Here is a 25,961-nt window from a genome sequence, read left to right on the forward strand (position 1 = left end):
TTTTAAACTGGATTTTTTTTTGTTTGGATCCGAATTTCAGACATATAACTTATGTTCATATTTGGTTTAATTCGAATTGGACAAATTTTGTTATCTGAACCGGACAACATTTTGTCACCCCTAATTACCATAGCCACATATGTGAAGTCTATTTATCAAATTCAAAAATTATGTGGATCTCATAATGATAAACGAACTGAATATCTATTATTAAAACTGCAGTGACTTCTATTACAAGAGCCCTTAACCTGAAGGATCGGTGCACTTAGCACCAATAAGACAACGACCCAATCAGTGCACCATAATATTTTAAAAATTTTAGAAATTGATAAATGTAAAATATGAATGATTTCAACCCTTAAATTTTAAATTTATTTTAAAAATTATAAAAAAAAATATGACATAAAATTCATCCGACAATTCGCATTTGATTCTAATTTTTTTTTGATGAATTTAATTATTTTATAAAAATACATGATTATTTTCGCAATGTTATAAAACATCTATTTATGATTTATAAAATCTTAAAAATATTTTGCCCCCAATTGTATAAACTATAAACCATTCACATAATAGCAAGTTTGACTCGTCACATTAACAATTGTTTCATGCTACACTTGAACCACTAGTTGAGCGGTAAGAATGGTGTATAGTAGCTCAAGTCTACACCAGTGGAGACAAATATCAATTGGAAGATAGATGGATCCCATTAATTATGAAGATGGTGTATATATATATATATAGGTCACAGTAACATCCCAATGACCTTTATATATATGTGCCAAAATGACCAAGACTTGGTTGTTGCTTAGTTGATTGGTTGTAAGCCATTTTCAATGCCTTGACCGACCAACAAATTGCAAAGGAAGTGAATGTGAAGCAGCCATTGTTGAATTTGAAGAGAGGTTTCGTTTCAGAGTAATAATAAAATTAATAATAATAATTGATTGCTCTTAAAAAAATGCTTATCTACCCTATCTACATCCTTCATCAAGCAAGCAACGCAGAACGATTTCTTCGACTGTGTGGAAACTTCAGCTTGATCTGAGTGAGCTCGGCAATTATGTCCTTGACATCCATCCTTTCCTCTGGTTTTTCTCTTGAACACTCAAGACCCATTTCCAACAGGGAAAGAAGAGAACCATGTACCATGTCAATATCTGTGGTGGTTTTTCCATTTGGCTTTAAAACACAATGAACAACATCCAGGGACGCATTAGGAAATGATGAACTAACCCATTTTCTCAAGCTCACTTCTCCGATAAACATTTCATCTGTGGGTTTCTTCCCGGTAACTATTTCCAGCATCATTATCCCATAGCTGTATATATCACCCTTTACAGAAACACGTCCCTCAAAGCCATACTCTGTTAAATTATGATCACACTTGTCAACAAGTTAAATGATGAGGAAGATAAAGATGATCATTTGTTAATAATCTAGCTAATTAATTACTTGAATATATAGGGAGTAATGAGTTTACCAGGTGCCACATAGCCAATGGTGCCTAACGTCCTGGTATGTGTTGCATCTTAAGCTTTTGGGAGGATTTTCGCAATGCCAAAGTCACCAACATGTGCGACCATGTCTTCATCTAGCAAGATATTGCTGGGCTTTAGATCACAGTGTACGATTGGCTCTGACTGTCCATGATGGAGATAATCTAAAGCTGTTGCCACATCAATCATGATGTTGATCCGTTGAAAGAGATTCAAGTTGTGGTTTTCGGAGTGCAACCACTTCTCAAGGCTTCCATTTGACATATACTCCATAATCAAAGCTCTGAACTCAGGATTCGAGCAAGAGGTGATGATTTTAACAAGATTTCTATGTCGGGTTGTCCGTAAGACTTCGCACTCTGTGTCAAAACTTTTGAATGCACCATCTGCTTTTGGATTCAGAACCTTTACAGCAACAACTGCACCATCAGAAATTGTTCCCACATAGACCGAACCGTAACTCCCAATTCCGAGCAGATTGGCTTCAGAGAAGTCATTTGTAGCGTGACGAAGTTCATGATATGTAATCATTTTGTGCTCAGGTATTTGTACCAAATCCGAAGAACTTGGAGTACTCTCTTTCTTCTTGTGTTTGAATGCCCTCAGTATGTAAAGAAGGCAAACAAAGATCAGCACAGTTGCAACAATTGGAGTAATGTACTTAAGAAGGATTTGTTTGTTGTTGGAATTTTGACGAGAGCAAGATTTTGATAATAATTCTCCACAAAGCTCCTTATTTGCCAGAAAAGACTCCGTCGTAAAGTTAGCAAAAGGTCCTCCATTTGGGATCTCTCCTGATAAGTCATTGAAAGATAGATTCAAATGTTTGAGATGATTGAGTGACTCAAGCGACTTGGGAATAAGACCAGATATATTATTGTAAGAGAGATCCAAGAACTCCAGTGCTTGTAAGTCACCAAATGACTCAGGAATACTCTCCTGCAATGAGTTCTTTGACAGATCAAGGAAATCTAATCTTTCGAAGGTCCCGAGAATAGCTGGGATTTTACCTGTGATTTGGTTCTGAGAAATATCCATTTCTTCTGTGACTTTTAACATTTTCATTTCTGAAGAAAGGTTCCCACCTAAAGAGTTGTTTGATAAATCCATGAAAATGATATTTTCAAGTGTCCACAAACTAACTGGAATTGATGAGGTCAATGAGTTGTTGCTAAGATAAAGCTCTTGAAGACGGTTAAGTGATCCAATGCAATGTGGAATAGGTCCAGTGAGCCTGTTACCTTGGAGTGCCAATTCTCCCAGATTTCTTAGATTACAAACTTCTTCAGTGATAGAACCTCCAATCTGGTTGTTATAGAGAAACAACCTTTGCAAGTTTCGCAAATCGCCAATGGTTGGTGGAATGGTTCCATTGAGGTTGTTATCTCCTAACACCAATAAATTCAAGTTTCTTAATGCACCGATTGATTCTGGAATTGGACCACTTATCTGATTTCTGGAAGCAGCAAAAACTTGCAGAGAATCTGAAAAATTGCCAATTGAATCTGGTAGGACACCACTAAGGCGATTATTATCCATACTCAGCTTTTCAAGGAGCCGACAGTTTGTTAGTGCAGTAAGAAACCTGAGTTCCTTAAATCCAGGGTCTCTGGTCAGTCTGTTTTCTTCCATACTGAGGATGCGAAGACGAGGTAAATTCCCGAGACTTGACGGTATTGGTCCAGTGAACAAGTTGAAGGCTATGTCTAGTAGAAACAGTTTCGATGAGTTTGATAAATAAGCAGGAATGCTTCCGCCAATTCGATTGTGTCCAAAATACATCCCTTCGAGATTCGGAAGCCAAAGACCTGTATTAAACGGAAGATGTCCCGAGATGCTATTGTTCAGAATCGCAATAATTCTGAGAGAGGAAATGTTGAAGACCGACTCAGGTATGCGCCCAGTGAGGTGATTGTGCTGCAAATCCAGGACTTCCAAACTTGTCAATCTCCCAAACTCATCAGGGATACCTCCATGAATGTTGTTTCTAGCCAATGAAAAATTCGCTAGGCTCGAAATGTTTCCCAAAGAAGTTGGAATTGTACTAGTCAAGTCATTACTCCTCAGATAAAGCGTCTCCAGCTTCTGCAGAGTCCCAAGTTCTGTTGGCACACTTCCATTCAATTTGTTTCCGGAGAGATCCAGCGTAGTTAATCCTGAGCAATGGCGTAAAGTAGATGGAATTTGGCCTATAAATTGGTTCCTAGCAAGGTATAGTACCTCAAGCCTAGGCCAATGGAGACAAATATCAATTGGAAGATAGCCAGAGAAGCTATTGTTTTCAAGACTAAAAAACTCAATAGAGGAGATGTTAAACATGAATGATGGAAATGAACCCGTAAATCTGTTCCCCATCAGTATAAATGTCTCTAACGCCGACATATTTCCAATGGAACCTGGGATGGTTCCATTGAGATTGTTTTCAGTTAGATAGAGGCTATGAAGGTTTTTTAAACTGCCCAACTCCTCTGGTATGCCACCACTTAACATGTTTCTTCCTAGGAAAACACCTTCAAGCTTAAAGCAGTTGTGTAAACTCGAAGGTATCGATCCTTCCAATCGGTTCATCTGCAAATTAAGTGTTTTGAGCCTACGCAGACGACCGAGCTCATATGGTATGTGACCATGGAAACTGTTGTTAGAAAGAACAAGAGAAACCAAGAAGGATAGGTTTCCAACAAAAGGTGATATTTTACCTTCGAGTCCCATATTGGAAAAATGGAGAGCTGTAACTCTTTGCCTGCGTTTGCTACAAGTGACTCCAACCCAGTCACAGAAGTTGGCTCCTCTTCTCCAGTTCCTGCCCATGATTATGTTGGTGGGATCATTTGTTATTGCAGAACTGAAAGCAATGAGAGCTTGTTCATCAGTCACATTTGAAGCAGCTGCGAATGACAGAATCAATGGCGCTTGAAGGTGGGAAAGAAAGAAGAAGACTAATGCTTTGAGAATCATGGTTATTGATGGGAAACAACAATAAAATGAAGGATAGATAGGAGTTAGAGTTGAGGCTTGCTTCCATATTATATACGATATTTAGACAAACTTCCACACGGCAAATTTAATGCATGGTGGATTACGGTCAATCCTATATTCTAATGTAGAATATGAACAATCTGGGTTGTTTTAGGTCTTAACGGGTCATTTGGTTGATGTTTTGAAGGGGATCCTAGGCTCTCTTGTTTGGTTGAGTTTTGGAAAATGAAATCTCAGACTCATTCCACCCTCTATTCTTCACACTTGTGGAGAATAACCTAGCTCACCAAAAATGAGAATGGTTATTCTCCACAAGTGAGAATGAGTTTTGATGTTTACATTTGTTATAAAATATTGTTTTATTTTCTAAAAAGAAAAAAAAAATAGGGGGTAATATGAAAATTGTATTATTAATATTCTCACACTCATACTCACTCTTTATTTTGAACCAAACATGACCATGCTCATCTCGCATTCATCTTATGCTCACCTCACACAATTATGAACCAAATATCCCATAAAAGTCGTTGCATGAGTTAGACTTGATCTATGACTAATTTAGTCATGACTTCTTCATTTGGAAAAGTAAAGTAATTAGTTGGATGGAGGAGGACTAGTCTCTCTCTCTCTAAGAGTCGTTAGAATTAAGTGATGGAGCTTAGTCTGTTTTTCTTGCTGACTATTGTGAGTCAATATGGGTCCTTATAGACTTGTGGTCAGTTCTTGTCAAATAGACTAAATATGTGGTATAATAACCACCTACGTCAATCCTACAATAATGGGTTAAGTGTACTTTTCGTCATTAAAAGATTGATCATTTTTCAATTCGGTTTCGAATATTCAAACGTTTAAACTTAATAACATAGAGTTTGAATTTATTCCAAACTAGTAATTTGGAAAGATTTTTGAGATTTTTGGGATCTCAGCGCGCTTGTGTCGCGTTGACCATCGATAGCATTTGTATTTTTGCTGGCGTGGCCCGCCAATTGTGACGCGGAAAATAACTACTTTCAGAAGGAAAAAAAAATGGTGAAACCATATCCACTTTCTTTATATTCATACACTGGAAACTATACTTGTTCCAAAACAATCACTTTTAGCCCTTTTAGGTTTATTTCAGTGCTGAGGTTCTCTGTGTGTGTTGTATCATTGATTCTTTTATTTTCTGGTGTTATCTTGAGACAATGAAGTCTGCACCAAGGAGACCACCCACAGTTTGTGTGCGCGTTTTTCTTTTAGTCTCGTGGAAACCTCTCCAACTTAGTACCGTTTGGATCCACCCCAGTGGAGTAATTCCTCGGACTCCCAAAACCCGTGCACCGCTCCCTTGTAAGTTTCCCTATACTGGATAATGGTAAGTCGCTGGCTTTTTACCAGGAAGTGTGGCTCCAAAGTGCTTACAAGAGGTTTCAAACCTATAACTCATGGATTTACATGAAATTGAAAGAACCAACTCGACCAACCCCGCGGGTTTCATTGTAGTGTGTGTATGATATGTTGGAAATCATGTATTTGAGAATATAATTTTATGAGTATAACCTCATACGTATGTCAAAAGTGTTCAATGTATAAGTCGAGCATTTACTAGAATCAAAATACATGATTAGTGTGAATGGAAAGTTACTTAACGTACATGTGAATTTTTGGCAAGAGACATGTGAGTTTTTTGACAAGAGACATGTTTCATTCAATAGACGCATTGATTCATACAAGGGACATGACTATGCATGAATACCTCGATAAATAGAGGTCATTTGCAAGAACAAACTATCATCCATTTTTCTTCATTCTTCTTCATTTGCTTCACTTTTACATAAAAAGAGATTGTTATGAACATGCATAGTCCTATTTGTAACTTTAGAGGAAGAGGATACGGATTGGAAATAGAAAAGAATTATTAGGAGTATTATTCAAATAATGTTAGCAGGAAGAAATGCAGTTCAGACAACTTCAATATCATACAACAAATGTTCTTGATTTTCCGTATCCGCATCGAGTTCCATTTGCCCTACAAGAAACTTTAGCATTCTGTATATCTGCTCTGAATAAGGATGTAATCTATCATGTGCTATGAATGGATGAAGAGCTCCGGACATCTCCAGAAAACTAAACCCGGGAGTCTTCTTCACGCCGCGTCTCTCCATGGCTTCTCTCATGGTTCTTGCTTCGTCCCAGCGTCTGAGTACTGCATAAACATTTGATAAGCCAACGTACCTTCCATCGTGATTCGGTTCCAACTCTATAAGCTTTCTTCCTATTATTTCTGCAAGATCGAATTTTCCATGGTTCATACATCCATTTAGCAGAGCACCCAACGTAGAAGCGGTTGGCTCTACGGGCATTTGACATAAAAATTTATATGCCTCTGCCACTTGACCGGCCCGTGCCAGAACATCCACCATGCACGCATAGTGCTCACTCTTCGCTGCCATGCCCTGCTTCTCAATACATTCAAAGAAATGCCAAGCTTCCCTGACTAATCCACCATGAGCGCAAGCACTCAACAAGCACAGATATGTAATCTCGTCTGGTCGGATCCCAGCTATTTGCATCTCTGTATACAATCCTAAGGACTCTAGAACAAAACCATGCATCGCGAACCCTCCAATCATGCTGTTCCAAATCAACACATCAGTACTATGCACAGGAATCCCACGGAACACAGCCATAGCCTCCTCTATTGCCCCGCATTTTGCATGCATATCGACAAGAGAGGTACGCAACACCAGCGTTAATGGCAATCCGTAATCAATCATATAAAGATGCATCATCTTTCCTTTATCAAGCGCTCCTAAATGTGCACAAGCACACAATACACTCACCATAGTCACTTCATTGGCTTTAGGACCCGTGCTACACATTGCATCAAAAATGGCCAATGCCTCTCCGTACTCTCCACTCTTAACATACCCATCAATCAAAGAACTCCATGACACTACATCCCTCTCAGGCATTAGCTCAAACAGTTCGCGGGCCATGGAAACATTGCAACACTTAGCATACGCATCCAGCATGGAATTCCACGAAACAGAGTTCTTTGTCGTGATTTCATCAAACACGTTGCGTGCATACAGAATGTCCCGACACGATGCATACATATGTATCAGAGAATTCTGTATAAACCTGTCACAATCAAACCCAGTTCTCACAATGTGGCCATGAATGGACACACCAAGTTCTCGCCTCAATAGGCGAGCCGACGCCTTCGCAAGAAAAGGGTACGTTAAATGGTCCGGCGAGAACCCAAGTCGTAACATTTTGACAAAAACTGATAAGGAACGATTTGGGTTCTTGCTGTTTGAATAGCCTCTAATGAGTGTGTTCCAGCTGAAGATGGATGGGTTTGAAATGTGTAACAAAACCCGGTAACCATAATCGATATTGCCTGAATCAGAGATCGCAGAGAAAGTTAAGATACTTGAAACAACTGGTTCATCTTGGGAAACGCCAGAAGTTATCACAAGAGCGTGAATTTTTTTCAACTCCAACATTGATTTGCATCTCTCAAGAAGTGAAAATAAAGTCTGATTTGGAGCAGAATTTCTGGACAATAGCGGTGCATTATTCAACATCGACAAGTTGTGCACCAGCGAGAAGTCTGTGATTAAACTATTTGAGATTGGCTATATAACTCTCGTTTTTTATTGAGGCAAGATTTTATTGAAGAGAAAAACAGATACATTAAGGCGCAGAACCCACATGTCAGATCTCTAAGACGAACAGGGAGCGCGACCGACCAAAAGGGTCTCCGCCGCCTATTTGGCGAGATCGTGAACTAGCATTATTATAGTGATTACATCATTGGGCTTAGATCATTGGGTTAGAAGTTCCCTCAGGCGTTCGAATCAGTGGGACATAATTCTTTGGGGTTTTCTGAAGTTGTTTGGCCGAGGGCCTATGACATATGTCTACTTCTTGGGAAGGGTTGAGAATCCTATTATGAATCTCGACTCAAAAGTGGTTGTTGGACTACGGCATTCCCGGTAAAAAAAAAAAAGCATGAACTAACCGATTGGCTGCTCTATCATAGGTAGAATTACACATACAATCCACAAAAATAAAACCCTCCCACAATAGGTGTACAAATCTCAACCCAGAAAATGAAACGCATCGGGGATGCAACTCACAGAGAGCGGCCCTTGGACCTAGATATAGGTCCTCTCCAATTGGGTACACATCAGACGTCTCAACTGGACAAAATCCGGTTAATCAATGCAAAATAGAATTAAAATTAAAAGAAAGGAAAACAACTATGTGGTAGAAATGGCAATACCTTGGTAAAGGAGAACTGTGCAATGTGAAATAAGAGACTTAGTCTCATCACCATTCGATAGCTCGTGAAGTATCACCAAGCTTGACACTATAGACGCTTGTGATCCTACCCACTCGAGTCAGGTCATACAAACATATTGAATTCATTGAAATCATTTGAATGCACCGTGGTCTTTAAAAACTCTCATATACATATACATAATATATATGTATGTATTAATGTATTACACATTAACCACATCGAAAAGAACAATTGAAGAATGACCGTCAACATTTCGTTTACAAAATACAATTTCTACCCCAAAACAAATATTCCAAAGTACACGTGAATGTTAGCTTTAATTGTATAAGCAATGTGTAAACTGATACAAATTAAACATAAACGAAAATTATAAAACGTACGAATTTATTCATCCTAATTAACTTAGCTGGTGCATGCATGCATGCCTTTCAACTGTTATATGAATATCATATATTCACTTGATTCAAGGAACAAGTTCACAAGTAGATCTGCACCAATGATCGTAAGATCGCTGTAGATTTGGCCATTCTGAAGCAGACACCACAAAATCTTGGATCCAATTAGTGAGAATAACTTCTTGATCCGCAGCAGGTAAGCTCATGATAGCAGTTAGTTCTTGTAATATCTCCAAAGCTCTGTCCGGTTTATTAATTCTAGTCAGACCATCCATTGCAGCAGAATACGCAATTATATCACCCCTCTTGAGCCATGATATCAAGAAATTTGCATGCTTCCATTAATTATCAACTATGGGTTTCGCTACATAACCAATCCAGCACTGCTATTGAAGAATATACATTGCTGGATTTATGCAGATAGTAAAAATTAAAAAAATAAATAAATAAGCATACTTGTCAGCTATAGTCATGACCATGCCCAATATCATGAAGCAAATCACAATGGTAATATGTAGATGCAGTAGCTTTTAAAACCTTCAACAGAACCTCTCTAAACGCCCAAAAGAAGTATCATTTTAATTCAAAATTTCAGAATGAAGTTCTAATTTCTACTGAAAGCTTTAAGTAGACATTTTTTTGAAGAACATAAATTGGCAATTAGCAATTGTAATTATCTCTTACAATCCAATGTTTAAGCCCTGAAAAACCAAAATGTTTGATGGGAAACTATAATGACAGAACACCAAACATTAGTACTCTATAGCCCATAATTACAAAATTTCCATCAGCATACATTATAGCCAAGCAATACAAAAGGAGTTGCTCACTTCAGAATTCAACTGCATAAGCATTAAGTAGAGAAATCATGACAATACTGGCTCGAACCTGCAATGAGACTCCTACATAGACAACTTGAAATTAAATTAGCAACAAATAAATATAGATTTACATATCCAATATTTAATAAAGTAAGCAAATGAAATGTACTCACTAGGGTTTTGATTAGAGGATTTGAGGGGCTAAGATCCCATCCAAATGAACAATTTGATAATAATCAAAAAGGAAGTCAATTTGATGTGCAAGCAAGGATGGTATAGCTTGACAAATTATCCTGTTATACAATTACACCAGGCAGGTCTAATTGGGACAGAATCAGATGGATACATCTGACCATGGCCAAAATCCACAAGTCACCAAGAACAATAAAACCAAAACCCTATGCTTTGAAATACAATTTTCTTCAACCGATTGACAAAAGGGCCAGTGAATGTCAAACAATCATTCATTAGATCTTGAAAGATGTACATAAATCTCCATTGATAGAAGAACTAAAGAGTACAACAACTAATTAAACAAGCAAACATTCAAAACCAGACAACAATTTAACAATCTAGGCTCTCTCGCCCCTGATCCTACGAGCAAGCTGAATATCTTTAGGCATAATAGTAACACGCTTGGCATGAATGGCACATAGATTAGTATCTTCAAATAGACCCACCAAGTAAGCCTCGGCTGCCTCCTGCAGTGCTGCTACGGCGCTGCTCTGGAAACGGAGATCCGTCTTGAAATCCTGTGCGATCTCTCTCACCAGCCTCTGGAAGGGGAGTTTCCTGATCAACAGCTCAGTGCTCTTCTGGTACTTCCTGATTTCTCTCAGAGCCACCGTTCCAGGCCTGAACCTGTGCGGCTTCTTCACTCCTCCAGTCGCCGGCGCAGACTTCCTCGCCGCCTTTGTCGCCAGCTGCTTCCTTGGAGCCTTCCCTCCGGTCGATTTCCTCGCTGTCTGCTTCGTACGAGCCATTCTTGATGCGAATTAGGGTTTGTTTCTCCAGAAGGCGAGAGGGAATTGAAATTTGATTTGATTTGCTGAGAAGTGAATAAGTGATTTGATTGATGAAGAAATTGTGTTTGTGTGGGTTTCTTATAAAGGAAGAAGACGGCCGAAGCGGGCAATTCTGAAATTTGAGGCGAGTTAATTTTGACGGTAGATTTTTTCACATATCGACGGTTGAGAGGCTTTGAAAGTCGATCCGTGTGCGCATCGATCGAACCAATAGAACTGATTTACGAAGAGATGATTCTAAGATATGTAAGCCGTAGATTCTTAAGCCAATCGACGGTTGAAATTTGTGATCTGCGTGATTACGTCAACATCCAATAAGAATGCTTCTCAAACTGACACACGACACGAGCCAGAGTTTCGATACGCTTAAGAGGAGATCTAGACCGCCAATTGGTAAATTAACTGACGGCTTAGATTGTATAATATGACAGGGACGCGGAGTGCAGTAGGGGCGCTTTATATGTTTACATCTTCAAAACGACATCGTATCAAAAGCATATTTGTTATATTTGGGCTATTCTTTAATTGATCATGCATTGGAGTTAGGTGATGAATCAATTGTTTATAGTATGAAAAGAAAGCACTGGGCATGGAGTAGAATTGCCCCCAATCTCAAGCATGTGTATATATACGGCATTGTAAGATGCATGTATTGATATCAGTCCTACTCACATCAAAGATATTGTCCGCTTCCGCTTTGAGTTTATCGATTCTCATACATATATCAAACTCGCTTGATTTTATTTATTATGAGTTGTCTCACTTAATGATACTTAGATTAAAAAAAAATCGTAGAATGATAGGGATTTGAGTCTTTTCATATAAATCCACGTTACTTGAGTTATTGAAGTAATATGTGGGACAACTCAATGCCACTTGGGACTCTGACAAGTCTATTGGTGAATATCTTTTATTTGTCTTCATTTCTTGGCATTGTTTACAAAAACACCAAGTCAAATTAACCACAAAGACAATCCAACAACGACATGATGAAAGTGCTTGAATCGAATTTTAAACTTGATAAATAAATCCTTCAAAATCTTGCAGATGGCGTAAACATATACCATTATTTTACACCCTTACAATATTAGATATTTATGTGAGAATTCTTCGTGTATATATATATATATATATATATATATATATGGTTGTACCAAGGAGTCCAATCTTGAGTAATGTTCAAGCCAAGCTTGTTCAATGTGTATCTCGTTGACGTCACCGGAACTCGACCATCCGTGTCTCCACTGATTTGATATTTGAAATGATAATTAAGGATTAATTAGTATGATTAATTAAGAGATATTAATTATTTTCAATACTAAATTAATTACTTGATTAAGAATATTTTTTCTAGCACAAAATAGTTTGATATGCTTATAATTGTTTATTATATACAAACCGCTATCTGGTAAGTCATTTATACGTTGAATATTATGAATATATAAAATAATTATTTTCAATACTAAATTAATTACTCGATTAAGAATATTTTCTCTAGCACAAAATAGTTTGGTATGCTTATAATTGTTTATTATATACAAACCGCTATTTGGTAAGTCATTTATACGTTGAATATTATGAATATATAAAATAATTATTTTCAATACTAAATTAATTACTCGATTAAGAATATTTTTTCTAGCACAAAATAGTTTGATATGCTTATAATTGTTTATTATATACAAACCGCTATTTGGCAAGTGATTTATACGTTGAATATTATGAATATATGAATTAATGATCTCAATACTAAATTAATTACTTGATTAAGAATATTTTTTCTTGCACAAAAATAGTTTGATATGCTTATAATTGTTTATTATAGACAAAACCGTTATTTGGCAAGTCATTTATACGTCGAATATTATGAATATATGAAGTCATCACTTTCAATACTAAATTAATTACTTGATTAAGAATAATTTTCTAGCACAAAATAATTTGATATGTTTATAATTGTTTATTATATACAAAACCATTATTTGGCAAGTCATTTATACGTTGAATATTATGAATATATAAAATAATCATTTTCAATACTAAATTAGTTACTTGATTAAGAATATTTAATTTCTAGCACAAAAATAAGTAAGTAAGCGATATAAATAGCGGTGACCATTCCTTGTATCATACATACATACCACATAAACTCTCACTAAAACAACAATATGGAGAGATATCGGGTTAATATAACTTATGGTCACTGAAGGATCCCCAAACTCTCATTAAAACAATTATAGTAAAACATATTACAACTTTGAGTATCCATTTGGAAACGTTTTGAAATTTTCGATTACTCACTTGAAACGTTTTATCTTCCAATGACGAAAATGAAATTTTGGACATCCTTCAGTGACCAATAGTTTTATTGACCCTGGAGAGATCATCTCCTCTCAAGCTTTCTTTGTGTCTTTTGCTGATTATGATTTGTGTATCTGGTAATCAAAATTTTCATCTCATCATCATTGGTTGCTTTTTTTGATAATCGAGAATTTCTCAGCACAACATGCCCATCAAACAACTAAGCAGTAATAATCAGTGTTGACCGTAAACGATAAACACTATATATTTAATTATTTTATTTTGCAGGTTTAATGGATGATGGGTGCTGCTCAAAGAAGAAGATACAAAGGTCCATGCAAGACGCATTATGATTGTCCAAAACCGCTTTTGGTATTTTAACCTGTCACGGCCTTTGCGATCAATGATATCATTGTTGTTGTTGATATATTCAGGTGGCAAAAATTTTTATTTTATTTTTTTTCTTAAAAGAAGGGTAGAGTGGTGTTAAATTATAATCCTATAAAAGATGAAAAAAATGAATCATTTTACTATATTTTAGAGGATTAACAAACAAGGCATCGAAAAGCACACACTCTCTCAACTTTATCTCTTTGAAAAGCTCTCAAACTTTCCACATAAGCATGGGGAGGAGTTGAGATACGGTATTTCTTTTCCTCCCCAAATGTAGATCTATCTTTTTAAATTTGTTTTGTGAAGAATTAATTTTGTTGTTGGGTTTCTTCTCTGAAAGTTGCATCTAGATCTTCTCCAGCTATCGTAGTTTCTTGATCATCTGTTTTTGGGCGTGGTCCAGCGACACAAATCCACGGTGTAAAGTAATGAGATTCTTAGATATGGTGGAGATCGATCTTTTTCAACATCAAATATTGATGAAGGGGAAGTCAAGACACTTGATTAAGATCATTATATGTGTTTGTTTTTCTGTTTCTTTGTTTAGTCTTTTCAGATTCATCTCGGGACGGTGTTTGTCTGATTTCATCCCAATGTAATTCAAATATATTCTGGTGTTATTGGTTGTTCTCAGATCTTGGTGCCTAACTTCCTAAGCTAGTGTTTGTAATTTTTTTAACATATTTTCGTGGCGTTAGGTGTAATTTTTGCTATCATAAAATGTTAGTGTTTATACATTTTTAAAAAAAAAAGAGTTAATAAGCAATATGTCGTTCAAATCAAACTTTTATTCCAATAGGTCGACTCTAATTTTTTTAAGGCATAAGATACATACGTGGATAATATTTATTTCATTAAGAACAAAATATTTAAAAATATTTTTTTATGAACCATATTACCCTCAACTTTTGTTTTACTTTTATATTTCAACAATCAAGGAAAACAAATAGAGAAGAGGAAAAGGAAGACCTTGAACTTGGATTGATCATTGTCAATTTTCCTTTAACAAATTAATAATTTTGTTTCCTTTAATAAATTAATATTTTGTATAAAATGTGGCTTTGACTGTCAATTATGATTATCATATATATATCCGAAAAATAATACAAATTAACCCTACCTAGCTAGTAGATTTATGTGGTTAGTCACATTCGAATATTCGATCCCGATACAAAGCAAGCAACATAAAATGTAGTAATCTTGGAAATAACTGTTTGGCATCTACCAAACCACCACAGAAGAAATTGTTGCGATTAAACTCTAAATTAATAGGCCAATTGATTTTTTATTTTTTTTTTGTCTAAATGGCAAGCTTTCTGTATTTGTTAATAATCCAGACCGCTAATTGGTAAATTAACCGACACAGTGACGGGGACTGCAATCGTGGCGCTACATCTTCAAAACGACATCGTATCAATAGCATATCAATTACATTTTGGCTATTCTTTAATTGATCTTACATCGGAGTTGGGTGATGAACCAATTGTTTATAGTATAAAAAGACAGCACCGGGGCATGGAGTAGAACTGCCTCCAATCTTAAGCAGATGCGTATATATATGGCATTGTAAGATGCATGTATTGATTATTGGTTGGTTTTGGCTCAACTCACCATATCATCGATTAGAAATTTCTATGTATGCAGGCTTGACAAGTGACCGTATGAGTTTAAGTCCATATAAGTTGTTCAAAGAATATTTTTGTCTGATATTATCCTCAGTTATCAAAAAAAGATTTGGCGTGTGGGTTCCTCTAATTGTTTGTTTGTTACTGTTGAAAATCTCAATCATACTCACATCAAATATATTGTCCGCTTTGAGTTTATCGATTTTTGTGTATATATCGAACCCGTACGACTTTATTCATCTTACGTAGTCTCACTTAATGGTACTTAAATCGAAAAAAAAATGATCTTAAAATAATAGGGACTTTAGTTTTTTCGTATAAACCCACATCACTTGAGCTATTCAAACGATGTGGGGGACAACTCAAAGCGACGTCGGACTATGACAAGTGTCGACAGTTACTCTATTGATGAATATCTTTTATTTGTTTTTTTATTTCTTGTAAGTCAAATTAACCACAATGACATGAAAGTGCTTGAATCGGATTTTAAACTTGATAAGTAAAAATAAATCCTTCAAAAAGTTGCAGATGGCAGTTTCTCATCGGCCAGGAAGTGTGACACAATTTGAAGGGCACGTTTTGGTGCAAATGTAGGAACTTGATGTCACTACAACAAAAAAACACTTATACCTGTGGTTAAAACCGTAGATGTAAGTACAAAAAAAGCGTGACTATAACTTTTACCCGCGATTGTAAAAGCGCAGGTTAAGTGAGCGTCGAAAAAACTTTAGCTGCGGTTTTCTGACCGCGGGTAAAGAAAATATGACCATAGCTATTGTGATCTCTTTACCTGCGGTTTTGCAAAACCACAGGTGTAAGTATATTTTGACCGCGGATAAAAGCTTGTCATAAATGGTAAAATATTTTATATTTTATTCTTTTTCTATATTAATATTAAATATTTATTCAATTATTATTATTTTTATAGATGTATAGAAAATCAGAAAATTATTTAAAGCCAAACAAAATATATTGAAATTAAATATAACGCCAATACATTGTTCAGAATAACCAATAGCCATATTCAACTCTTACATACTAAATGAGAATACATTGTAAATCTAAAAGAAATGAAAAAATCAGGAGAAAGTATACACTCAACAAAATTTACAAGAAAAGAAACAACATGTTGGCCCCTTCTTCTTCTTACTCTGAATTAAGAGAGCCTGAGGCTTTATGCTTGCCATGAACTGTGCAACCTTCACAATTTGAAGGGCACGTTTTGGTGCAAATGTAGAAACTTGATGTCCTGCTCCTCTAACTGTTAAGAATGTCAGACCTTCATATGTAATTGTCCAACCTCCCACCTATACATACAAATATATATTATTATATAAATAATGTGAAATACCCTAACTCAACAAATAACTTTTTAGGTTGAAAGACAAAGTAACTTATAAGATGGTGTCGGAGCAGAGGGTCATGTGTTCAAACCCTAACTTCCATAATTTATGAACTCCCATTTATTTGTTTTCTCACATATTGGGTACCCATTGAGAAGTTAGACCAAGTTTAGGCTTGCCCCTTAATAGATTTTGAATTTTCACGTGTTGGGTCGTCTGATTGTCCAAACCACACTTGCATAGGAGTGTTAGAATATGACATAAATGATGCGAAATGTTTCAACGCAACAAGTTAATTTATTTGGTTGAATGATAATGTAACAAATATTATGTGTGTGTAATGCCATGCAATTACTATATATAGGGTTTATTGAGTATTAAGATGATAAGATCGATGATAGTTTTATATATAGATATAGAGGAATTATCTCATGAGATTCTAGAGTGAGTTCCTAAAATGAGGTCATAACTTTTAGGGATCAAACATTTTTTTAAAAATTGGAAAAAAAAATATATTTGTATTTTGATCGGTCTTACAAACTCAACGACATATTTTTTGTTCGAAACAAAAATCAAATTCAACATGAAAAGTGCATGATAATCCTGGATCGTTGGATATAAAACAAAAAACATTCTATACACATTTCAGGTTGCATTTGATTTTTGTTTAGAACAAAAAAATATATCGTTGGGATCGTAAAACCTATCAAAACACAAATATATTTTTTTTCAGATTTTTGAAAAATGTTTTGGACCTTAAAAATGAATCCTAAAAATTAGAACCTCATTTTAGGAATTCACTTTAGGACCAGATCATGAGAGAATTCCTCTATATATATATCCACAATTTCTATCATAGTTTGATATGTTTATAATTGTTTATTATATACAAAATCCTTATTTGGCAAGTTATCTATACGTTGAATATTATGAATATATAAAGTAATCATTTTCAATACTAAATTAATTACTTGATTAAGAATATATTTTTTTCTAGCACAAAATAGTTTGATATGTTTATAATTGTTTAATATAGACAAAACCGTTATTTGGCAAGTCATTTATACGTTTTGAATATTGTGAATATATATCTTTTTCTATCACTAAATAAGTAAATTAGACTATATAAATAGAGGTGACCATTCCTCATCATACATACATACCACATAAACTAAGATAACAATATGGAGAGATCATCACCGCTCAAGCTTTCTTTGTGTCTTTTGCTGCTTCTGATTTGTGTATTTGGTAATCAAATTCTCATCCCATCATCATTGTTTACTCTTTTTTTTTCTGGGTAATCAAGAATTTCTCAACACAACATACTCATCAAACAACTGAGCAGTAATAATCATTGTTGAGTGTAAATGACAAACACTATATATTTAATTATTTTATTTTGCAGGTTTAATGGAGATGGGTGCTGCTCAAAGAGGAAAATATGGAGGTCCATGCAAGACACATTATGATTGTCCACAACCACTTTTATGTGACTGCCTTTACGGCTTTTGTGCATGTCCTCCTCAACCTCAAGTAGTGAAAAACTCGGAGTCTCATGTGGTTTCTGATTCTGAGGATGAGAAAAAAGTGTAAAAAAATGAATTCTACCTAAATAAATTAATAAAAATTATCAATACCATTTGGTGTTTGTCTTGCCTTTGCGATGTATGATATCATTTTTGTTGTTGTTGATATTTCTTTGGTGGTAATTAATTTTTTCCGTTTTGTTTTGTTTTTTTTTTCCTTAAAAGACGGGTAGAGTGCTGTTGAATTATATTCTTATAAAATACGAAAAATGACTTATTTTATTGTATTTTAGAGGATTAACGAACAAAGGCGTCCAAAAACGCCCCCTCTCTCTAAAATTTCTCTCTGAAAAGCTCTCAAGCTTTCCATGGCAATATGGAGAAGAGTTTAGATCGACATTTTTCTTTCTCCTCATATGTAGATCTACCTCCCTAGATGGAGATTTATTTTTTTAAATTTGTTTTGGAAAGAATAAGGTCTGTTGTTGGGTTTCTTTTCCAGTTTGGATCTAGATATCCTCCGGTTGTCCTGGATTCTTGATCATTTGTTTTCAAGTGTGGTCCAACAACACAAATGTATGGTGTAAAGTGATGGGAGTCTTAGTTCTGGTGGAGATCGATCTTTCCAACGTCAAATCTTGATAAAGGGGCCAAGATACTTGATCCAAGCCATTGTATTTGTTTATTTTTCTATTTCTTTGTTTAGTCTATTCAGATTCATCTCGGGACAGTGTTTGTGTGATTTCATCCCTGTGTAATCTAGATATATTTCCTTGTTGTTGGTTATTCTTGGGTCCTAGCTCCTAACTTCCTAAGCTAGTGTTCGCAATTTCATAGGCTACTTTCGTGGTTGTAGGTGAAATGTTTTCTATTATGGAATGTGTTGGCATATTTTAAATAAAATTAGAAATAAAAATGGTAAATGTAATCAATTATATTATTCATTACCATATTTAAACTTGCCTATTGTAACCTATCTAATTGAATGGGAAACATTAAATCCGACATTGAAAAAATATGGGAGTAAACACTAAACACCAACTAATAAGAAGGAACACACTAATGGGTAAATGAGATGAGCTTGGATATGGATCCAACCCTCAAGTGCAACCTAGAGGAGTCAAGCCAAGATAATTCTGGTGCATCGACTCTGAAGAAAAGAATTACAGAGAACTCAATTCTTCTTGAAGAGAGCAAGATACCCTTGCTTCAATTCACTATGGTCAAATTTCATTTTCAGTATTTTTCCATTATGAACAACAAAAATCCAAGGCCCATATAGGCCCAAGCCCAAAGTCTTGGGCTTCTTGGCCCAAACTCTTATAGCAACAGAATGCTGAATTCACAAGCAAATTGACATGAAAATTGAAACCACTAAGTAATTAGATTTCTACACCCAAGCCATTAGTTGAAGTTAGTAAGGATGGTGTGACTAGGGTTTCAATCATTCCTCCCCGTTTCAAAAAAAAAAAATCATATTTCTCAGAATATAACAAATTACACTCATAAACAACACGTTCTGCTTCTCTCAAATAAACATATATACACACATAGCATACAAGAGTTTTAAAATCCCATTAAAGTCAGATCAGTCTAATATCGAGAAGCCGGCAGACTTGTGTTAGAAAGGAAATGACAGAAGAGAGTGAGCGATTCTCCCGGTTTGTCGACTGGGACCTGGTGTCCTGCACCGCGTACAGTGGCAAACGTGAGCCCACCCTTGTAAGTCTGCACCCACCCAGCCACCTGATGATTTTCATACCATGGCCTCCATGCTTCCTTTACTTTTAGACCCAGCTTGCGAAGGCTGTACCTTGTGGATGTCACCGGCACTCTACCGTCAATGTCCCCGCTGCATCATCAATATGATCCAATTAGTTAAGATTATTTTTATATAATGTAAAAAAAAATAAAAATCATCACAAGGCAAGGTGCAACCCAAAAGGGATTACAGAAGGACAAAGGATTCATAACCACCAAGAAAAATAACATCAAGAGTGTTGAGTAGCACGAATTTTTCGTGACAAAAACTGCACTCTTATCCCCTAAATACCAGAGAAATGTCCAACTATACTACTAATTGTCCTTGAACATCCATTTGTTCCCCTCTGTCTTTCAGGTCGTTTCTAACTCTCTATGACGGAAAATGAATTCAGCAGTCAGCACAGTATGACATAGTATGGAGTTTAATTATCGTGACCGGATGAAGAAGATGGAACGAAAGAAAATTAATGACGAAAATGAGGGAAGAAAATTAATGAAGAAAATGAGGGAAGAAAATTGTATTTTGGTCAAGTTCTTACACAAACATACAGTTGTGAAGAACACACTGTAATATTACTTCAACCAGAGCAGGACAGAAATGCAAGTGGCAATATTTTGATTCCTGAATTATATATATATATTACCTGAAAATCCAAATCCGCAGACCTGCATCCAATAGCTTCTGAATAGTGGGCAGTACACTAGAAGGAGAGTCATTCCACTTCCTTATTAGAGGACTGCACAAGCCAAAACACAGTTAATTAATTATGAGAGACAGCAACTGGTCACCCTGTTAAAATTGAAGACTGGTTCCACATCTAACTTTATATGTTTGTCATAGAAGGGTGGGTAAATTTTGTGATTGGGAGCAAAAAATATATTTCGGGTATTTCATAATCATTCATGGCAGCGAAAAAAAGAGTTCAAATGCAATGCATAACAAAAAATGTTGTCCTGGTAAAAACGAGAAGCTGAAAATAAGTAGCAGCTCAACTTTCGGATTGTATTTTGCATATATATAAAGGACCTGCATATCAAGAAAGGATAAGACAATCCAGTGACATTGGCGTGTAGGGCCATCTGGACATCGGGTCTATTGAAATAAGGCGATGCGTAATCACGACACGGATTGTAATGTCGTGGTACACCCTCACCCCAAAATAATTCCTGCATTTAAGATTCAAAAAAAACAATGAAGTAATTCTCTCATATACTGACTACTAATGACTACACTATTTTATAAGCATTGAATATTCGACGTGGACAAAAAATTATTACTACTTACATGAAGAGGGGAAACCACAGCCAGATTTGATGAAGAGGACTTGCCAATACCCAGACAACTCGGCTTATAGATATTGAAAATGTCAATATCTGCATAAGCTTGAATGAAGCCAGTAAAAGCATTATCGCATATGTTGGTGTGGCTAGAATCACTGAAATCACATCCTTTCTTTATGGATCTGTAAATCTGATCTGACAAGATACCGTGCCCCCACGCATAATCCACAGCGCCTTCCATATCTGTCGGATTGTTAATCACAACATTCCCCATCTATTTATCAATAACCATCATCAATCAGTAATATATAAATGTAAGATAATTCTATACACTAAACATTCTTGAATGTTATTCACAGTCAAAGAAACGAAAATTATCTGCAAATAAAAATAATCTTACCATAATACCCTTAAGATTTATGAATGAGTCTTTGGCAGCTCCTTTGTTTCTGTTGAAGATAAGATCAGCAAGTTGAGGAGCATAATGACCTGATAATAGAGAGAACTTAATATGTAATTAAGCTATAACTGCAATGAATGATCAACATTGCAACACAAAGTTGCAGACACACAAGAAGAAATAATGAAAGTAAAATTAAGGAGGTTAATTATATTTACCAGCATAGCTTTCCCCGGAAATGTAGAGCTCATTTGTCTTGTAGTTGGGGAACCTTCTGTACCAATTGACCAAGAAAGCCAAATTGTCTTCAGCTGCCGATTGGTCCCCGACTCGATCATAATCTTCAGAGTTGTTGGTATAGGAGAAGCCCACACCCACTGGCGTCTCCAAAAACAGCATATTTGCAGCTACCCGATAGCAAAGACAAAGAAATCAATTAGAAGGTACAGTGTTTAGTAACTAATTAGATCCATAATTGAAATTAAAGAGAGAATTAACACTACCTTTATTCCAGGAGAACGGATTGAGTACAAACTGAGGTCCGTTAAGAAGAAACGGACCTATTTCTTGGGCAGCTCCTTCTGCTACGGAGGAGCAGCCAGGTCCTGAAACAACAATTCATTCATATTAGTTACCTTTTCAGTTTAATTAAACTAATAATACCAAGAACAGGAATCAAGGAACAATAACCCACAATTAACCAGCAATGACTAAAGCTCCAACAAAACCCAACCAGACCAAAACAACAATCGTGCATAGAGGAGCTACGGACACTAGCTAAAAACAAATACTTAACTGCCACAAACACACAAGCTCCTCACAGTTGAATGCCTATAGAGAAAGCCTTGCCCTCTGAGATTAAACTTCAAAAGGCAAAGAAAAAGAACAGCAATCATCACAGAAAGAAAAACTCCTGCCAAGCTTACTTAGAAGAGAATTGGAACATGTATCTCCTAGAAAAAGCTCGAGATGGTATGAAAGGAAATCATCCTGCAAGATAGGCCTTAATAATGCCTTGAACTCTTTAAGTACTGTAATACCCAACTTGAAAGAGCTGCAAATACGCTCCTTGCACCTTCCTCACTATTTTTCCTTGAGAATAAATTACACAGGCCACTAGGCCAGTGGCACGCTTACTGAATAAACACGCACTCACATATGCGCGGGCGCACGCACACATACACACACACAAACACTCCAGAGACTTGAAAATACAAATGCATACCTCCATTGAGCCACACCACAAGCGGCTTCTGAGCTGCACTGACTTGTGCTTCGAAAAACCAATAAAATAGAGCCTTCGAGTCATCTTTGCGGAGTTTGACATACCCCGCATAGTGTTTGAATTGCACTGAAGGTTGTCCAGGCAAGTTCAAGACCCGATCACCCTCTTGTGCTGCCATCACAGCCGCTCGGTTGAAGCCTTCACCGGAGACCACTAATGAAAATACTAGAGTACAGACTAGCACCATCCAAATCTGAGCCATGTCCATTTGAGCTGAACCTTTGCTCACTGCTTCCTCTTCTTCTTGTACGACAGAAAGATTTATATCTTTCTTCAAATCCTGCACTGATTGAAGAGACTTGTAAGAACATATGAAAAGAGGCTTTCCTTGATTCTTTGAATTAAAGGGGAGAGTAGAAGCATGTGCATGTCAGTGTGTAACACAGTTGGCTTGCATTGGGTTTACCATTGTCAATTGGGGGGCGTTTCATTTTAAAAATCACTAGTGCTATACCCAAGCACTACCGCGGGTGCAGTTGAATCAACTTGATCAATTTAAAGATGACTGAATCGTATGATATGATTCGGGAAAATCTTAACCTATACATATATGCAGATAATGAGACATTGAAAATGTGAGAGGCAACCCTATCCATTCTATGCAATTATTAGACAGAGTAGCAATCCAGTAGATCAGTCAAAGTTCAAGACGAACACCTAATGAATTATAAGAATTGTTGAAGAAGAAACTAAAAAAAAAAAGTTTTACTCTAGCATATGTATCTCTAATGTAATTTTAGTTTGAAGATAGTTGAAATGTGCTTCAATATTAACCAGATTACCCACTCAAGCAGCGGGCGCAATAAAGGTTAGTTTTTCCTGAGAAAAAATAGTTTTGGACGTGAAAGCCATTATGAGAGACTTGCATAATGCAACCTTGCTTCCTAACCTGTATGATTGAACATAACATAATCATCGCTATTAAAAAAAGCAAAATCAAAACATAATTGAAGCACAAACAGTACCTTTGTACTATGCATCAATTACACAACGCACACTCTATAAGTTCAAAAACAGTGAGCCTGAGAGAACAATTACCCCATATAAAAAGATCCCAAGCAAATTAAATTCAAATTGCAACCAGAAACTACACCCAGAGAATCAAATATAGAAAGGTAAGAGAGAATACGCAGAAAATTGTATTTTTGTTGCCTCAAACTAACATCATCATAATGTGATTGACTTAAAAGACGAAAATCAAACAAACATAAGTTTAAAGTCTCAGTTTTTGATATCAAACAGAACCCAGAAATCACCAAAAGAGAAATCATAACCGGAAGCAAGCAAATAGCTGAATCGGGTATCTAGACGAAGCTGAAGCTGAAGCAAATCTAAATACATACCTAAATAGTGACGGATGAAGCTATGAACTGGGAAAGTGGTCGATACGCAGAGACAACGCGGGGAAAAGGTAGTGAGGTTAGAGAAAGATGAGGAAGAGAGCAATTTCATCAGTCTTTTAATGAATGCACACATGGGAAAGTGGTCGAAATTACGTCCTCGACACAGCTGCAGAGCATGAGGCCTTACTTTTTCTTCTTCAAGGCGTTTTTCTGCATTAAAGGTTGCACTGGTTGTCTTGGCAATTCTGGAAGAAAAACCCTTCGTAGTAAAGGGTGAGTGGGGAGTGGAGAAAGCGACCACTAACCCAGTCGCCGCCGTCGATTCAAACTAGTGGGTGACAGCAACTTGGTTCTTGGGTTAGGCAGGCTAAGCGATAAATCGGGCCGGAGGCGGGCACGACCCATGCAATACAGGCCGGACTCCCCTCAACGGGTTGGTCTGGGTTCCCGGCCGATGAGATGATTACACATCGCCAAAGCGAAAGACGATTCGATAATGGTTCCATACATTTTTTTTTTTGTCTTTGACGATACACACACGAAATGCATGAAAATCACGAATTTCCGACATATAATTATGCCCTTTTTCCCCTTCAAAACTCACCTGTTTTCTGTTCTAAATAAAAGTAAAAGTTCCGGTGCCACCGTTAGACTAGGGATGACAAAACTTTGTCCTGATCTGAATTGTCCGACCCAACTTAAATCAATTTTGACATAATTTATATATCTGATATCTAGATCCAAATACAAAAGAATTGTCCGATTTAAAATCATGTCGGGGTCCAAACAAAAAAATCTTGTCCAATATACTTGTCGAGGTCCTAATCCGGATTAGGTTATTATCCGATTTGCTTGTTCGGATTGAAACCAATCCCGGTTTGGTCAATTAAGTACTTCCAAAATCCAATTCGGGTTAGAGTCCGAACACGTAAATATTTTCGTTAACACGTGTTGTTGTTCGATTCGAAATTGATGCGAAACTGATTTTTTATCATCGCTATTGATGTAGAACATCTTGAGGACATTTTTATGAAGCAACTGGACCACTATAAGAAGAATAAGAGGGCCCGGTAGTTTTGTTTGTTTTTAAAGTCCTGATTCTAGTATTTCTAAGTTTCCGAGATTGTTTAGGAGTAATAAGTCCTAGTCTATTTCTGATTAGTATTATTTGATTTTAGGAGTAATAATCCTAGTTAATTTCTTATTTTAGGAGCCTTATAAAAGGGTCAACTACTGTAACGTTTTATGCATACTTTTATTATTAAACTTTCTTCAGTGAAACTGATTCACGTGTGTAGCTCTCTGTTAGAGACTCTGCTTGATTATTTTTGGGTTTTGACGTGATCAAATCCCTTCTTGTTAACTTCCGTTCCGCGTCAGCTATCTTAACCGAGTCTTACGTTTTGAGATTCACTGGCCCGCCCAGTATAGTTTGCGATCTAACCAAGCAGACTGGCATGGTTCAAGAATCTTACGGCCCGCCTTCGGGTTGTCCAGTCGGTCCATTTTACATATATCCGTGGGAGTCGCTATTTGCAAACAAGCTTGGATTTAAAGCACACAATTACTTAATACAATAGTCAATTGTTTTTTAATACACATTGAGTTTACTAAAAAAACCCTTTCATACATATTAATCATTTAATATTTAATATTTTAAACTACCATTTCATCCACCCATATATATCTC

The 25,961-nt window shown here is 36.3% G+C and overlaps 4 protein-coding genes across 5 annotated transcripts; all 4 read right to left on the minus strand.

Moving 5' to 3' along the window:
- Positions 1-1,226: 1,226 nt before the first annotated feature.
- On the minus strand, positions 1,227-4,729 carry LOC119998377 (probable LRR receptor-like serine/threonine-protein kinase At3g47570). The gene is made up of 2 exons (XM_038845697.1): positions 1,484-4,729; positions 1,227-1,367 (listed from the first exon to the last, which is right to left on the minus strand). Exon 1 carries the CDS (start codon positions 4,452-4,454, stop codon positions 1,533-1,535), a length of 2,922 nt encoding a protein of 973 aa, XP_038701625.1. The 5' UTR covers positions 4,455-4,729; the 3' UTR covers positions 1,227-1,367; positions 1,484-1,532.
- Positions 4,730-6,352: 1,623 nt separating this feature from the next.
- On the minus strand, positions 6,353-8,274 carry LOC119998407 (pentatricopeptide repeat-containing protein At5g08305-like). The gene has a single exon (XM_038845736.1). The coding sequence runs from the start codon at positions 8,045-8,047 to the stop codon at positions 6,416-6,418; it is 1,632 nt and encodes a 543-aa protein (XP_038701664.1). The 5' UTR covers positions 8,048-8,274; the 3' UTR covers positions 6,353-6,415.
- A 2,157-nt stretch (positions 8,275-10,431) lies between these two features.
- LOC119998246 (histone H3.2) lies at positions 10,432-11,057 on the minus strand. The gene has a single exon (XM_038845521.1). It carries the CDS (start codon positions 10,966-10,968, stop codon positions 10,558-10,560), a length of 411 nt encoding a protein of 136 aa, XP_038701449.1. The 5' UTR covers positions 10,969-11,057; the 3' UTR covers positions 10,432-10,557.
- Positions 11,058-19,647: 8,590 nt separating this feature from the next.
- LOC119998929 (serine carboxypeptidase-like 35) lies at positions 19,648-24,829 on the minus strand. Of its 2 annotated transcripts, XM_038846401.1 has the most exons (10): positions 24,616-24,829; positions 24,272-24,583; positions 22,869-23,213; positions 22,147-22,248; positions 21,862-22,050; positions 21,644-21,732; positions 21,248-21,517; positions 20,990-21,129; positions 20,607-20,699; positions 19,648-20,050 (listed from the first exon to the last, which is right to left on the minus strand). In XM_038846401.1, exons 1-10 carry the CDS (start codon positions 24,674-24,676, stop codon positions 19,792-19,794), a joined length of 1,860 nt encoding a protein of 619 aa, XP_038702329.1. In that variant the 5' UTR covers positions 24,677-24,829; the 3' UTR covers positions 19,648-19,791. The 2 variants fall into 2 exon arrangements, with proteins under 2 accessions (XP_038702329.1, XP_038702330.1); XM_038846402.1 differs by lacking the exon at positions 24,616-24,829 and having other exon boundaries at positions 22,869-23,208; positions 24,272-24,405.
- Positions 24,830-25,961: the final 1,132 nt, after the last annotated feature.

Source organism: Tripterygium wilfordii, chromosome 5 (assembly GCF_013401445.1).
Source record: "Tripterygium wilfordii isolate XIE 37 chromosome 5, ASM1340144v1, whole genome shotgun sequence".
Taxonomy (NCBI): Eukaryota; Viridiplantae; Streptophyta; class Magnoliopsida; order Celastrales; family Celastraceae; genus Tripterygium; species Tripterygium wilfordii.

Coding starts and splice junctions, on each gene's coding strand:
- LOC119998377 (XM_038845697.1), bottom strand. CDS start 4,454: ATGATTCTCAAAGCATTAGTCTTCTTCTTTCTTTCCCACCTTCAAGCG.
- LOC119998407 (XM_038845736.1), bottom strand. CDS start 8,047: ATGTTGAATAATGCACCGCTATTGTCCAGAAATTCTGCTCCAAATCAG.
- LOC119998246 (XM_038845521.1), bottom strand. CDS start 10,968: ATGGCTCGTACGAAGCAGACAGCGAGGAAATCGACCGGAGGGAAGGCT.
- LOC119998929 (XM_038846401.1), bottom strand. CDS start 24,676: ATGGGTCGTGCCCGCCTCCGGCCCGATTTATCGCTTAGCCTGCCTAAC. Junction 21,733..21,861: donor TTCCGGGGAAAGCTATGCTG/GTAAATATAATT, acceptor CTCTATTATCAG/GTCATTATGCTCCTCAACTT. Junction 21,130..21,247: donor CTGTGGTTTCCCCTCTTCAT/GTAAGTAGTAAT, acceptor TCTTAAATGCAG/GAATTATTTTGGGGTGAGGG.